We start from the raw sequence: 12,441 nt of genomic DNA, 5'->3' as shown, positions 1-12,441 counted from the left end.
TCAGCTGACTCAGAGTAGAGGTTTTTTCCCATCAGATAAGGAAATAATGGACTGTATTAACCACGAGCATGGCTTCACAGGTGCAAAATGGCTGACGATGGCCCTGAACTCTGAGGAGCACATAGGATGAGAAGAGAGGTCGATGAGGACAACAATCTTGGGAATCCCCATTTTTAAGAGATGCACAGAGGAAGTCCTGGGAAGGAAATTCAGCACCAGCAAGCAATGGAAGGGGAAGCAGAAGTGTCCTAAATCCAAGAAACTTCTGAAAAAGACTGGTCTGCAGTGTCTAATGCTGCAGTAACCTCAAGTATACGGAAGACCAAGAGCCATCCATTAGACACACCAATACTAAACCGGTCACAGTTCCCAGAATAACATCGCAAGACGCTCAGGGCCCCCGGGGACGCTGATTTACTAGAACGAAGAGGACGTGAGAAACGGAGACGTATAGACAAGCAGATGATCTTTTCTCGAGAAAGACAGGTCACTTCTCTTGGTCAGAGACCGCTGCCAGGGTCCAGAGAGTGCTTTAGCTATTTATTAATTAGATGTTTGTTTATGAAAAAGGGAGATTCAAGCACATCAAAAAGACCGGAAGGGGCCATTAGGAATGGAGTGGTTGAAAATATTGAAGCGAGCATAATTAATACATTGGAATAAGTTAACTGTTGTTACTCTCTGGAGAGAATACCAGGGAAAGGAATACACTCACTTTTCAATTAGGCGTGTATCATTCACAAAATTGATTTTATTCTGAGACACAAGAATGTGTTTATTAACTTATCAGGTCCCGACAGGGGGCCATTCCGTATACTATATTCTCAGAGCCATGCAATAAAATGAGGAATAATCAATGAAACAAAGAAGAGTGCTAAAGGCATGGGTCTTATAAAATAATTCCTGGATGTAAAGAGAAGACATGAATGAAAAAAAAAAAAAAAGCAGTAGCAATGAAAATAACGGATTTACAGAAGGCTGCCAAATAGGAGAAGAACATACTGCTCTCGGTATTCCTATATTCATAATAAAGTATCCGAAGCTTTACGAAAGAAGTCTGTAATTTTAAACCAGCCAAAAGGAAGGAAGGAAGAGGGAGATAAAATCCAAACCAGAAAAAAATCGGAGAAAGAAAATACAAAAAGCAAATTAATACGTGCCAAGATAACATAAGAAAATCAAAGTACAGTCTCTGCAGATGACTTCACAGAGCACAAGGAACAGATGGCAAAATTTAAACTTGAATAACAACGGCTGTCGCTTATTAATCGGCTCCTATAAATTCATGGATTAAGCTGCTTTCTCTGCACTAACATGTCTCTGTTGGGAAAAGAGACAAACGAGACAGAAAAATGAGGGAAAAAATGGCAAGGGTAATAGCGGTGAGCTCCCGGCCTAGATTTTTATGCACAGTCCAAAGTGATCGTTATAAAAACCGATTAGAATTTAGTCAAAAACAAATGTTTACACGTGATAACCATGGGACAAACCTTTGAATAGTACTTTATGTTTTCTTTGGACTCTCCCCAGGAAGATTTACTTGGTGCTTCATCCTCTACCCCAATTATTTCATGAAATCTTCATAAGAATGGCATTTATATTTACTTCTACTTAACGGGCGAGGAAACTGAGAACTAGAAAAATGAATGACTTGCCGAAAACCACAGAGCAAATAAATAGTAGAGCTGGGACTCATTCTAAGGCCCGAGGCCCAGTGTTCTGACATCATAGGATTTTTTAAAATATTTTTTTTGAGCTGTAATTCATATGCTACAAGAAATTCACCCTTTGAAAGCATACAGTTTAATGATGTTCAGCATTTCCACAAGACTGGGAAAGCATCACTGCCGTGGAGGACATATTTAGCGCCCCCATCGCGGAAAAAAGAAACCTGGAACCCTTTAGCAGTCTCCCTCCTTCCTCTAGCCCCGGGCAACCCTGAATCTACTTCCTGTTTCCATGGATTTGCTTAGTCTGGATGTTTCGTATGAATGGACTCATATAAATGTGTGGCTGGCTTCTTCCATGTGCCATAATGATGTCAAGTTTCATCCGTTTTGGAATGAGCATCTCAGACTTTAAGAGTTAGGAGACAACTCAGACATCCTCTCCTGAGTCCTGTCATTTAACAGATGGAGAGACTGAGAACTAAGATGGCTCGTATGCTTAGTGGCATCCAGGTCCCCTCCTCCTAATCCTGTGTTATTCCCGCTGCAGTAAAACTAAGACTATCCGTATAATAGAAAAGAATTCCGCAAGGAGATTAAAGGTATTATATTAATTTGATACCATACATTAGAAATAACATATGGTAAGAGAACCTTATGTTTTATTAAATGTTTTCGATTTTTGCAAAGAGTCTCATGAATTGTATATGTCACGAGACATCAGAATGGTACTGGACACTCGTGTAGAAAAATGGCATAATTGCCACAGCAGATTACGTGACTTAAAGTTAGATTTCGCTCTCTATGTACAAAGGTAACTATTTAAAAATCAAAATCTGAATTACCCTTAGCGAAAGTTCCAAATTTTCCCCTCCCCAGAGGTCCATGCCCTTGTCGTACTGTCCAATCTCATTAAAATAATGCCTTCTTATAGCAAAAATTCCTCCAGCCATTGCAGGAGACCTAAAAAAGACACAAAAATAGTCAGTTGATTTCAAGACTCAGTCATTATGAATTTCTGCCAAGATTATATTGAACATTGCTGATAACGTAGTTAAAAACTAGAAAACAACCATATTAACTAATACTGAAATTATCTTAACATACATTTAAGTATGTAAAAATTATTAAATTAAAACCATAACGACCCCAAAGAAGGCAATAACTTTTACTTATCTTGCAACAAGTTATGCAGGCAATATATATTAAATGTTGTCTTGTTCGGAGGGAAAATTATCTTTAGAATGTGAGTTTCCCATGGGGATGACGACTGAATTGGGGAGGAGTTTAGAGACCCCTCCCCTTCTAAGGGCATTAAGTGAATTGTAATATTTATTTCTGAAAAAACAATCATATTACTAAACATCCATTTTTTTTTTTTTGTCTACCAATAGAGGGCCCAACAATACCAAATTAAATAGTTTTAAAATTAAAATAACTACACGTTCATTCGTTCATTCATTCATTTGTTCAAAAGAGTGTCTATTAGGCATCTATCACGTGTTAGGGATAAATTAGTGAGTCAGAGGCAGAGGCGTAAGTCGGGATGTCAGGCGGAGGTCACTGCCGTGGTCCCAGAGAAGGATGATGGAATCCTGGATAGCAGTATAGCAACGAAGGCTGTGCGATGTGGCCAAACTCTCGATGTATTTTGAAGACAGGACAGAGGACTGAGACTTGGGCACTTCGAGAGTAAGAGGTTGGAGAGAGGAGGAGGATCGAGCAGAGGAGGAGGAGGAGCAGCGAGGCCAGGGGACCGTGGGGTCTTGGGGCCGGGGAGGAAGGCCTGTCGAAGAGAAGGGAGAGGTCCACCGCACGGGCGCTGCTGGCAGGCCAGAGGGACGAGGACTGAGAACCGAACGCTGGATTTAACACTGCGAAGGCCATTAACGAGGTCTGGCTGGGGGAGGGAACGAAGCCCGATTAAAGCGTGTTTAAGAGACGAGAGTTAACAGAGGCGGCGATAAAGGACTTCCTCGGCCACGGCGTTAGAAACTTTACTCGTGTGGTTTGTGAAACAGATTAAGAGGAAAAGGAGAGAAATGAGCTTGGTGTCCAACGTTATCAGTAAACGTGAAAAGTGACCTGGACGAAATAGCCTCATGAATGCAGTGAAAACTCAGTATTCAAATTGTTCTCACATTTAGACATACAGATTTCAAGGCTAATAATCTCGGAAAATCAGGTTTATCTCAACCTGTAAAAGGACAGGTAGAAGCCCTGGGATAAGTATTTTATAACTGAATTCGGCAAAGACATCGCCCACAGCGCTGACCGGCACGCAGCTGGCTCCTGAGCACCGAGTCCACGTTCCGAGGGTGGACATCCACGATCAGGGGGACACTCCCCAGGGAGCTGCTGTGAGCTGGGGCGAGATGCTCATTTTCAACGGAGAAAACGCAAAACCTACCAAATTCTATTATTACAGACTTTTAGAAACAAGATAAATAACCGAATACCATTAAGCCCAAGAAACTGAAGGAATAATCTCTGAAAGTTTTTCTTTTCCCCAAGTAGTACTCCACACACGCCGTTTGCCCGCATCCAGAGGAAATCTCACCGGATGGGTCTAGTCAGTCCTTCTGGTCCATCCAGCTCATAAGAGAAAACATTGTCCCATTTAAACTGCAGATACCAGTCGAAAGCTCCTCTCACTAGAGGCGAGGGCCTGTATTCCAGGGTCGTGGAGTCAATGACATCTATCACAGGGCACACCACCATTTTGCGGTCCTTGGAGATGGCATACAGCAAGGGCTCCAGCCACACACGGTTCACCTCGCAGTGGCTATCCAGGAACACCAGAACGTCCCCTGGGGAAGCAAGAACAGGCTGGTGTTGGTCCGCACGGACGAAATATCTAACGACCCAAATCAACGTTCGAAACAACCAATTTGTCGAGCATTTACTATGTATTTGGCTCTCCATTGGTGCTTTCAGTTCCATTGGGGGAGACAAGAAACACATACTTTATTTTGAACCAGAAACGTGGGACATCGTGCACTATGGATTGTTCAGGAGTTGCTGGTGAACGTGGTAAAGAGTGGGTTTCAGGAAGATTCTAAAGAAGCAGGTGGAACAGAGCTAGTCTTCGATTAAACATAGTTTGGCTTAGCTTTGCTAGATCACCTCAATTTAGCAAATGTTTACTGCAAGGATGCTTTCTTTGGTGTTTAGTTTGGTGCTCGGGATGCAAAGTTGCATAATTATTATTGCTCTTGAGTTCAAGCTTTAATGCAGTTCTATTCTGCTCAGAGAACGTGGTGGGGATCGCATGGCCAAAATAAAGAAACTGTGTTTGGTGAGGTCCAGTGCGAGCATTGGGACTGTTCTTTGGGGCAATCGTTTCTTTAGGACGATTTGGCAGTATCCATCACAATGTGAAAGAAGAATTTCTTTTACAAGGCCACTTGGAGCCATTTATCCCACAGGCGCCAGCATACGTTTGCGTAGAGATAGATAAACGTACGAGAATTGCCAGTGAAGCATTTTTTTTTTTTTTGAGGAATAGTAAAAAATAAAAATCATTTGAAAAATGGCTAAACAAATGATGGCCACCCATTCACGGAATCCATACCGAATTACCACACTATGATCAAAAAACTGACGTGAGTCTTAAGTACTGTCATGGGAAAAGTTCCAAAACATTAAAATGAAATTAAAAGAGTAAGTCTCGGGACAATATAATGTGATTCTATATATCGAAAAACCCTTAAAGCTGTACGTATACACACACGTGTATTCATGCATAAAACCCAAGGTCTGAAAGCACACACTCCGCGCTGTGTTAGTGGCTCGTGTTGCGTTTGGGACGATGAGTATGTATCGTCTGTGTAGTTAGGTGAGAGCATTGTCTCCATCGGTTAGGCCGACACAGAGAAAGAGAATCAGATTCTGCTGTCATTCGGTCTCCTGCCCATAGGGAGGCCGTGCTGAGGAAGAGACAGCTCGTCGGATCGCAACGCGGCCTGACAAAGCCCTTGGACACTTCCCCTCTCCCCTGGTTCTAGTTCAGGGTTCTGCCGGCAACCTCTGAGCGTCAGGCTTCTGGGAAGCTGGACGGCAGGGAAGCTCGGACGCCCCCTGGGGCTCCTCCCCACGCAGCGTTGGCTGCTCAGGCCCACAGCTGAGTCCCTCCCCGGGAGCCCCTGATGGAGGATGGGGGCTGCCTTGTCCAGGGCAATGTCCCCTCTCTGCACTGCTCCTGGTGGCAGCCCAGAGTGTGCCGCTCAGAGAGCCTTGCAGTGAGGAGAGGGTCTGACAGCTTCCGAAGCTTCCTTCGGGATCTACTGTGGTATTCACAGCAAGGCCTTCTCCCCCGGGGCTCCCAGTCAATGACCAAGCACCCTGGGGAGAACCCGAGCTGGGCCACTGGGGCCCAATGCAGGATTGCTCGAACAGACCATCTGAGCTCGCAGTCCCCGCCAGCCCAGCTGAGCCTTTCTGAAGCTCTTTCAACCCAAACCTCCTTCCTTTCCTCTCTCTTTTTCCAGGGGCCAGGCCAGCAGCTTCTGGCCCGCACTCCTCCCTCTCCCCTTTATCCTTCGTGGACATTTCTCTCCGTAATCTCTTTCCCTTCTTGTTTCATCTTGGCCTCGGCGGCCCTGAACTGGTGCCCATGCTGGCTTCAGAGTCTCCCGTGGGATGAGCAGCTGCACCCCAGCCCAGCTCGCCCCACGAAACCCTGCTTCCCTCACTCCCAGCAAGCGTGGCTCCCGAGAGCACCCCCGTGGGTTCCCTGGGTCTCCAGCGCCACTCAGAGTCTGTATCTGGGTTCCTCATCCTGTAGCAGGGGCTGACATCATGGTCCCTGCAAAGGAATATCTTCTATTGGACATAACAAATGAACTACTTTGAGTCAAAAGAAGACTAAAGACTCATATGACTGAAATCCATGTCCACTCTGTTTCTTCCAGTGGAGACATGGAGCGTCCCCATGAGGATTACTTCTGCACTGGCAGACAGATCTCTGTGACACAGACACTGGGTCCCGTCCCAAAAGAAATGTTCGTACCTGAAGCACGAGACGCTCCGATCAGCCGCGCCCGAATCAGCCCCTCTCTCTTTTGGTTCCTTATTAATTTGATCTTTCCCCGAAACATTTCCAGGTGATGGTCTAGTTTTTCTTTCAAATCATCTGGGCGGGGAAAAAAAATCCAACACTTGACAATTAATAAACTGTAACTATAGAAATGAAAACAGTTTGTCATCATTGCAATTGCTTCCTACGAACCATGCTAATCCACAGATGTTCTAACTTTAAAAGGAAGTTTTACCTCACGGAAGGAAGAGAAAGAAAAGGGATTCAGCATCAAAATCAACTATAAATATTCTTCGATGTTTTCAGTGAAATACCTCGATTTTAATAAGTCATTATTAAAACTTTATTAGAAAAGGCATGAGTTATTTCACTTTGGAGCAGTCTGACTTTATTACTCAAAATGGTACTTACAACAGCTCAGGCAAGCTGTCAACCCCCTAGTCTGTTTCCTGGTTGGCAAGAAGCACTGTCCACCGTATTCCTTGCCCTGCTGTAGTGAGAGCAGGAAACACATCTCTTGGCACAGAGCCTCGTACCCGACAGCCACTTAATATTTGGAGATTAATAGGATGATGATAAAGGAGGCTGGGCTCAGATGAGATGGATGCAGATGCCCCAGAGTTTTCCTAAGTCCTAGGACTCTGGACCAGGAGGTGGGGCATCAGTGGAAGCAGGTTCCTTGTCATCTGGGCGAAGGAGGGATCTCTTTCCTTGTCTTTAAGAAGAATGCCGGGCACTGCTCAGAGGCAGACGGGGGTGGGGGGGCGGCGGCTCAGCTCCCAGGTCTGCAAACACCTCTCCAACAACCAGGACGCAGAGGAAGTCTGGGAGCCAGATCGAGGAAATGAAGGCATTCCGGCAGCGGTAATTTCTGACATCAAGTGGAGGGCCTGGGTTTTTCCGAAGGTGGTCATGTTGTTGCCTTGTTGTCAACAGGGACCAGGACTCTGAATAAGCTGGATGGCAGCAGGCCAGCTCTGGACATGGCTCTCACGTAACTCAGTGGGGGTGGTCCCCAGGCCCGTCTGCTACCCCCCCAGGCTGAGGGAGTCATCGGAAGTGCCTAGTGGTGTCAGCTGGGAAAGGCAAGTTGCACTTCAGAAACGTCTCCTATAGCCCCAAATCACTGCAAATTAAAAGCAGGAATGCGTCCATCTTTGCCTCCATCGGAACTCGGAATGCTCCATTTCCCGCATTTTCTGGGTTGAGGCCCTGTGGGAGTCGAAGCCTGAGCTCCTCGGTGGGGTGGGTAAAATCACCACAAGCCACGTGACTGTGGATCAGGGAGGGGATGCAGAAGCACAGCCATATCTTGGTTAACAGCAGTGAGTCCCCTGATGGCTAAAGAATGTATAAGCGGGTCACCAGGTACATCTCCGAAGTCACGGTGTGGTTCTGGAAGGCTGGGGGAGGGGTCCTGGGGCCGTCTGGGATGGCATCCCCACGGCACGACCCCTGTCCTGCTGGGTGAGAAGGTACGACTCCACGGTCCAGCAGAAGATCTCACCCTGTTCCCTCCTGCTCACGGCTCTACTGGGGGCTTCTTGCCCAGCACATGGCCACATGTTGCTCCCTACTACTGATCAGAGAAGGGATCCGACCATCTATCTACGTGCCTGCCCACGCACGAGACCAGAAATAAATAGCACTGTGCCCCTCTGATGTGGGTGGCTCCCACAGAAATAGTGTCATGCAGGACAGTGCCTGGCCAACATGTGAAATTCCTAAACATGGCTGCCATTAGCTTGAGTTACATTCTACCTTTGAGTCGAGGCATCTAGAGTTTCTTCCTTTTCCTGTTGTTCCTACTGTTTCTCCTCTTTTTCATTCCTACCCCACTGTGGGTCCGATTCACAGTGGGCTAAGTAAACGTCCAGGTAGGAAACCTATGTGACACTGACTCATTGTTGCTGCCACAGAGTGTGGATGCTACAGGGACCTGCAAACTCCAAAACTCTTTTCACTAATCCGGGTCCCTCTTGGCTTGCCTCCGGTTTGTAATTAAGTTGTAAAAAAATACAACTAATTTCAACTGCTAAGTGTAGTTAATCGGATTTTGTACTAATATCGTGAATCTTTAAGCCAGGGAGCATGCAGGAAGAAGCGCTTAACTGTAGTTGGTCCAATCAGAATTCTTTCATGTGATGGAACTGGATCGTGTCTCTTCCTGGCATTAAGCCTGTAATAGCTCCCCATTTTCTCCAGATAAAATTTAAACGATGCCCTTTTACAAGCAGTTGCCTTTTTATATCTCTGGTTTTACGTCCAGCCCTCCTCCACAATGCTACATTCACACGTAAATGACCAAAATACAGAACTACTCCAAACTCGCCATGTTTTCTCCCGTCTCCGGGCCTTTACAAAGCTGTTTCCTCTGCCTGAAACCCTCTCTCCTTCCTCTCCACGTGGATGACTCCAACTTACCCGTCTGTCTTTTTGGACGACACGTCTTCCTGAACGTCTCTGGTTATCTCTGCAAACCAGGCTGGCGCCCCTGCGTTCACCTCATGGGAGCATTAGTCACCCCACGAGCCCAACACAAGGATGAGGACCGGTTCTTACACCCCCACCCGTACAGCGATGGCACTGAGCACAGTGCCCGCCTCAACGCCCACCGAAAGCTGTCCTTTGTATAAAATAACTCACACGCCATCAGAGAGAGCACTGCCTTCAAAGCAGATTAGAAAGACCGTTGTTTTGTCTTACCGAATTCGCTCATGTCATCTACCAGAATAATTTCTTCAAGGACATGGTGCGGAGTGAGGTTTATGACACTGGACACTGTCCGAAACAAGGCATTAAACTCTTCATTGTGGAAACAAATGACAATACTGGCCGTAGGTAGACTGACCGGGTAATGTTTCCTATGACACCTGCAGGCACGAATAAGAGCGGGAAAAGAATGATTCATCTCAAAGCCTTAGGTGTTTTGGAATCTCAGCTCCCTGGTTTCAAACTATATTACAAAGCTATAGTGATCAAAACGGTATGGCCCTGGCATAAGAACGGACACACGGCTCAATGGAACAGAATAGACAGCCCAGAAATAAACCCATCATGTATGGTTAATTAGTTTACGGTAAAGGAGCCAAGAATGGACAGTGGGAAAAGGACAGTCTCTTCTATAAATGGTGTTGGGAAAACCAGACAGCCACTTGAAAGAGAATAAAACTGGCCACTATCTTACACCATACACAAAAATGAACTCAAAATGGATTAAAGATTTCCATGTAAGACCTGAAACCGTAAAACTCCTAGAAGAATATAGGCGGTAAGCTCCTTGACCTCAACCTTGGCAGTGACTTTTTGGATCTGACACCAGAAGCAAAGGCTACAAAAGCAAAATTAAATAAGTGGGACTATATCAAACTAAAAAGCTTCCACTGAGAAAAAGGAACCATAAACAAAATGAAAAGGCAATGTACTCAATGGGAGAAAATATTCGCAAATCATATATCTGGTAAAGGGTTCATATCTAAGATATATAAAGAACTCATACAACTCAATAGTAAACAAACCAACCGAACAATCTGATTAAAAAATGGGCGTAAGACCTGAACAGACATTTTTCCAAAGAAGACATATACATGGCCAACAGGTATGTGAAAAGATGCTCACCATCACTAATCATCAGGGACATGCAAATCAAAACCATGATGAGATATCGCCTCACACCTGTTAGAATGGCTGTTATTAAAAAGACAAGAATTAACAAGTGTTGGTGAGGTGCACTGTCAGTAGGAATGTAAATTGGTACAGCCAGTAAGGAAAACAGAATGACTGTTACTCAACCAAAATAAAAATACACCTACCATATGGTCCAACAATGCCACTTCTAGGTATTGATTCCGACTTTTTAAAAAGAAAACACTAACTCAGAAAGATATCTGTACCCCTATGTTCACTGCAGCATTATTTATAATAGCCAAGGCATGGAAACAGCCTAAGTGTCCATCAGTGGTGAATGGATAAAAAACTGTGAGACAGATAGATAGACAGATAGATAGATAGATAGATAGATAGATAGATAGATAGATATAGATATCTATATGATGCAAAAAGTTCCATTAAAAAACAGAACCACAAAAAACAGATCTTGCCTTTTATGACAACGTGTGTGGACCTTGAAGACATGCTACATGAAATAAATCAGACAGAAAAAGACAAACATGAATGATCTCCCCTACAAGTGAAATCAAAATAAAAACCCAATAATTCATCTCCAGCCCCCTAAAAAAAAAAACACCAAGCTTACAGAGAGAACAGATTGGTGGTTGCCAGAGGCAGGGGGTGGGTGGAATGGGTGAAGTTGGGGGGGGAGGGGCGGCAAAAGGTATAAACTTCCAGTTATAAATAAATAAATCATGTGGATATGATGATGTGCAGCATGGCGACTGTAGTTCATAACACTGTACTGCATTTTTGAAAGTTGCTAGGAGAGTAGATCTTAAAAGTTCTATCACAAAAAAAATATATATATATATTTTTTGTAACTATGTACGGCAACCCACGTTAACTGGGTTTATTGTGGCGATTGTATTACAGCATATACTAACATCGGATCATTAAGTAGTACACCTGAAACTAACACGTTATACGTTAATTATATCTCGATACAAAAAATCAGGAGACACATACATTTTATCCCTGGTATCTGGCACGAGTCTCTCTCTGCCCAGGCTTGTACTGACAACAGCATTAAATCCATATTCAAAAAATCCATGAACAAGGTTTGGGTCCGTATAGTTAAACTTCTTAGCTGCAAGAAATGGTGATTAGAGTCACATAAGTTTTGGTTTACTATCACCATTTTGATAAAGGGGCAAAGTTTTTCACTGTACCCATCAAAATTTATTTCTGTGAAAAACAAAGTGATATAAAACAAATACTGCAAACTGTATTTCAAAATTGTTAAATTTAGGTGATATATACAACGTACCTATTTTATTATTTTCTGCATGTAGTATATATTTCATAATTTAAAAATCGAATTGCTCTTTAAAAAAAAATAAAAATTCTCTGACTCTTCTGAACATGAAATTTATGTCGTTTTCCCCTTAAAATGGCTAACAGAGAAAATAAAAATACTTACCTAATTTTAAAAATGTCCCCCGTTCTTTGGTTTCATCTCTGTTAGGCCTTTTAACTCTTACACGTGGTTTTGGTCTTGTTCCTGAGCCGTGGAGAATTATCTGTTGCAATTTTTTATCAAGGGACCAAACTGATGTAGCCTCTTGGGTTTCCTTTGGCCAGTCGCTCACATAATTGTGGCATAAATAAATAAATGACAGAGCTGTCCAGATCCCAAAGGTCAAAGATCCACAGAGTAAACACTGAATGATGACATGTCTCATTGTAAACCTAGCATTTTTGAGAGTCCATCCAATTTCCTAAATCAGAAGGATTTAAGAGAAGCTATACATTTAGATATTTCAGTGGATCATCTACTTGGCTTAAGTTCAATTTTCAGTTTTAAAAACAATCATTTTGATAGCAGTGCTTATCATATACTTTCATAAAGTGTATTTTTTTCAATTATCAAAAACTTTTAAAGCAGATATGCATAAGATTATGTAACATCAAAATGCACAACATGCTTATAAAACACATAATATCATTTAAAGTCACTGGCCCTTGCACCCGAGCATGTAGCTAAAGGAAATAATGTGAAAGAAGGTATATTCGTTCCTTATACATGCTCAATCCATCTTGGAGTGACAGTCTAGTTCTCTATTA

The 12,441-nt window shown here is 43.6% G+C and overlaps 1 protein-coding gene across 1 annotated transcript in view; it reads right to left on the bottom strand.

Annotated features, from left to right (window-relative positions):
* The window catches only part of GALNTL5 (polypeptide N-acetylgalactosaminyltransferase like 5), a 20,308-nt gene extending 8,249 nt beyond the window's left edge, over positions 1–12,059 (bottom strand). Inside the window, exons 1-6 of the mRNA XM_011377584.2 lie at positions 11,798–12,059; positions 11,344–11,464; positions 9,412–9,578; positions 6,679–6,801; positions 4,228–4,477; positions 2,513–2,630 (exon numbers count right to left, since the gene is read on the bottom strand). Coding sequence (XP_011375886.2) covers positions 2,513–2,630; positions 4,228–4,477; positions 6,679–6,801; positions 9,412–9,578; positions 11,344–11,464; positions 11,798–12,059 — 1,041 coding nt within the window. The remainder of the gene's footprint in view (positions 1–2,512; positions 2,631–4,227; positions 4,478–6,678; positions 6,802–9,411; positions 9,579–11,343; positions 11,465–11,797) is intronic.
* Positions 12,060–12,441: the final 382 nt, after the last annotated feature.

The sequence above is a fragment of the Pteropus vampyrus genome, unplaced genomic scaffold, assembly GCF_000151845.1.
Source record: "Pteropus vampyrus isolate Shadow unplaced genomic scaffold, Pvam_2.0 Scaffold316, whole genome shotgun sequence".
NCBI classification, from domain to species: domain Eukaryota; kingdom Metazoa; phylum Chordata; class Mammalia; order Chiroptera; family Pteropodidae; genus Pteropus; species Pteropus vampyrus.
Note: the sequence above shows the minus strand (reverse complement) of the source record. Positions and strands in the feature narration are given on the sequence as shown.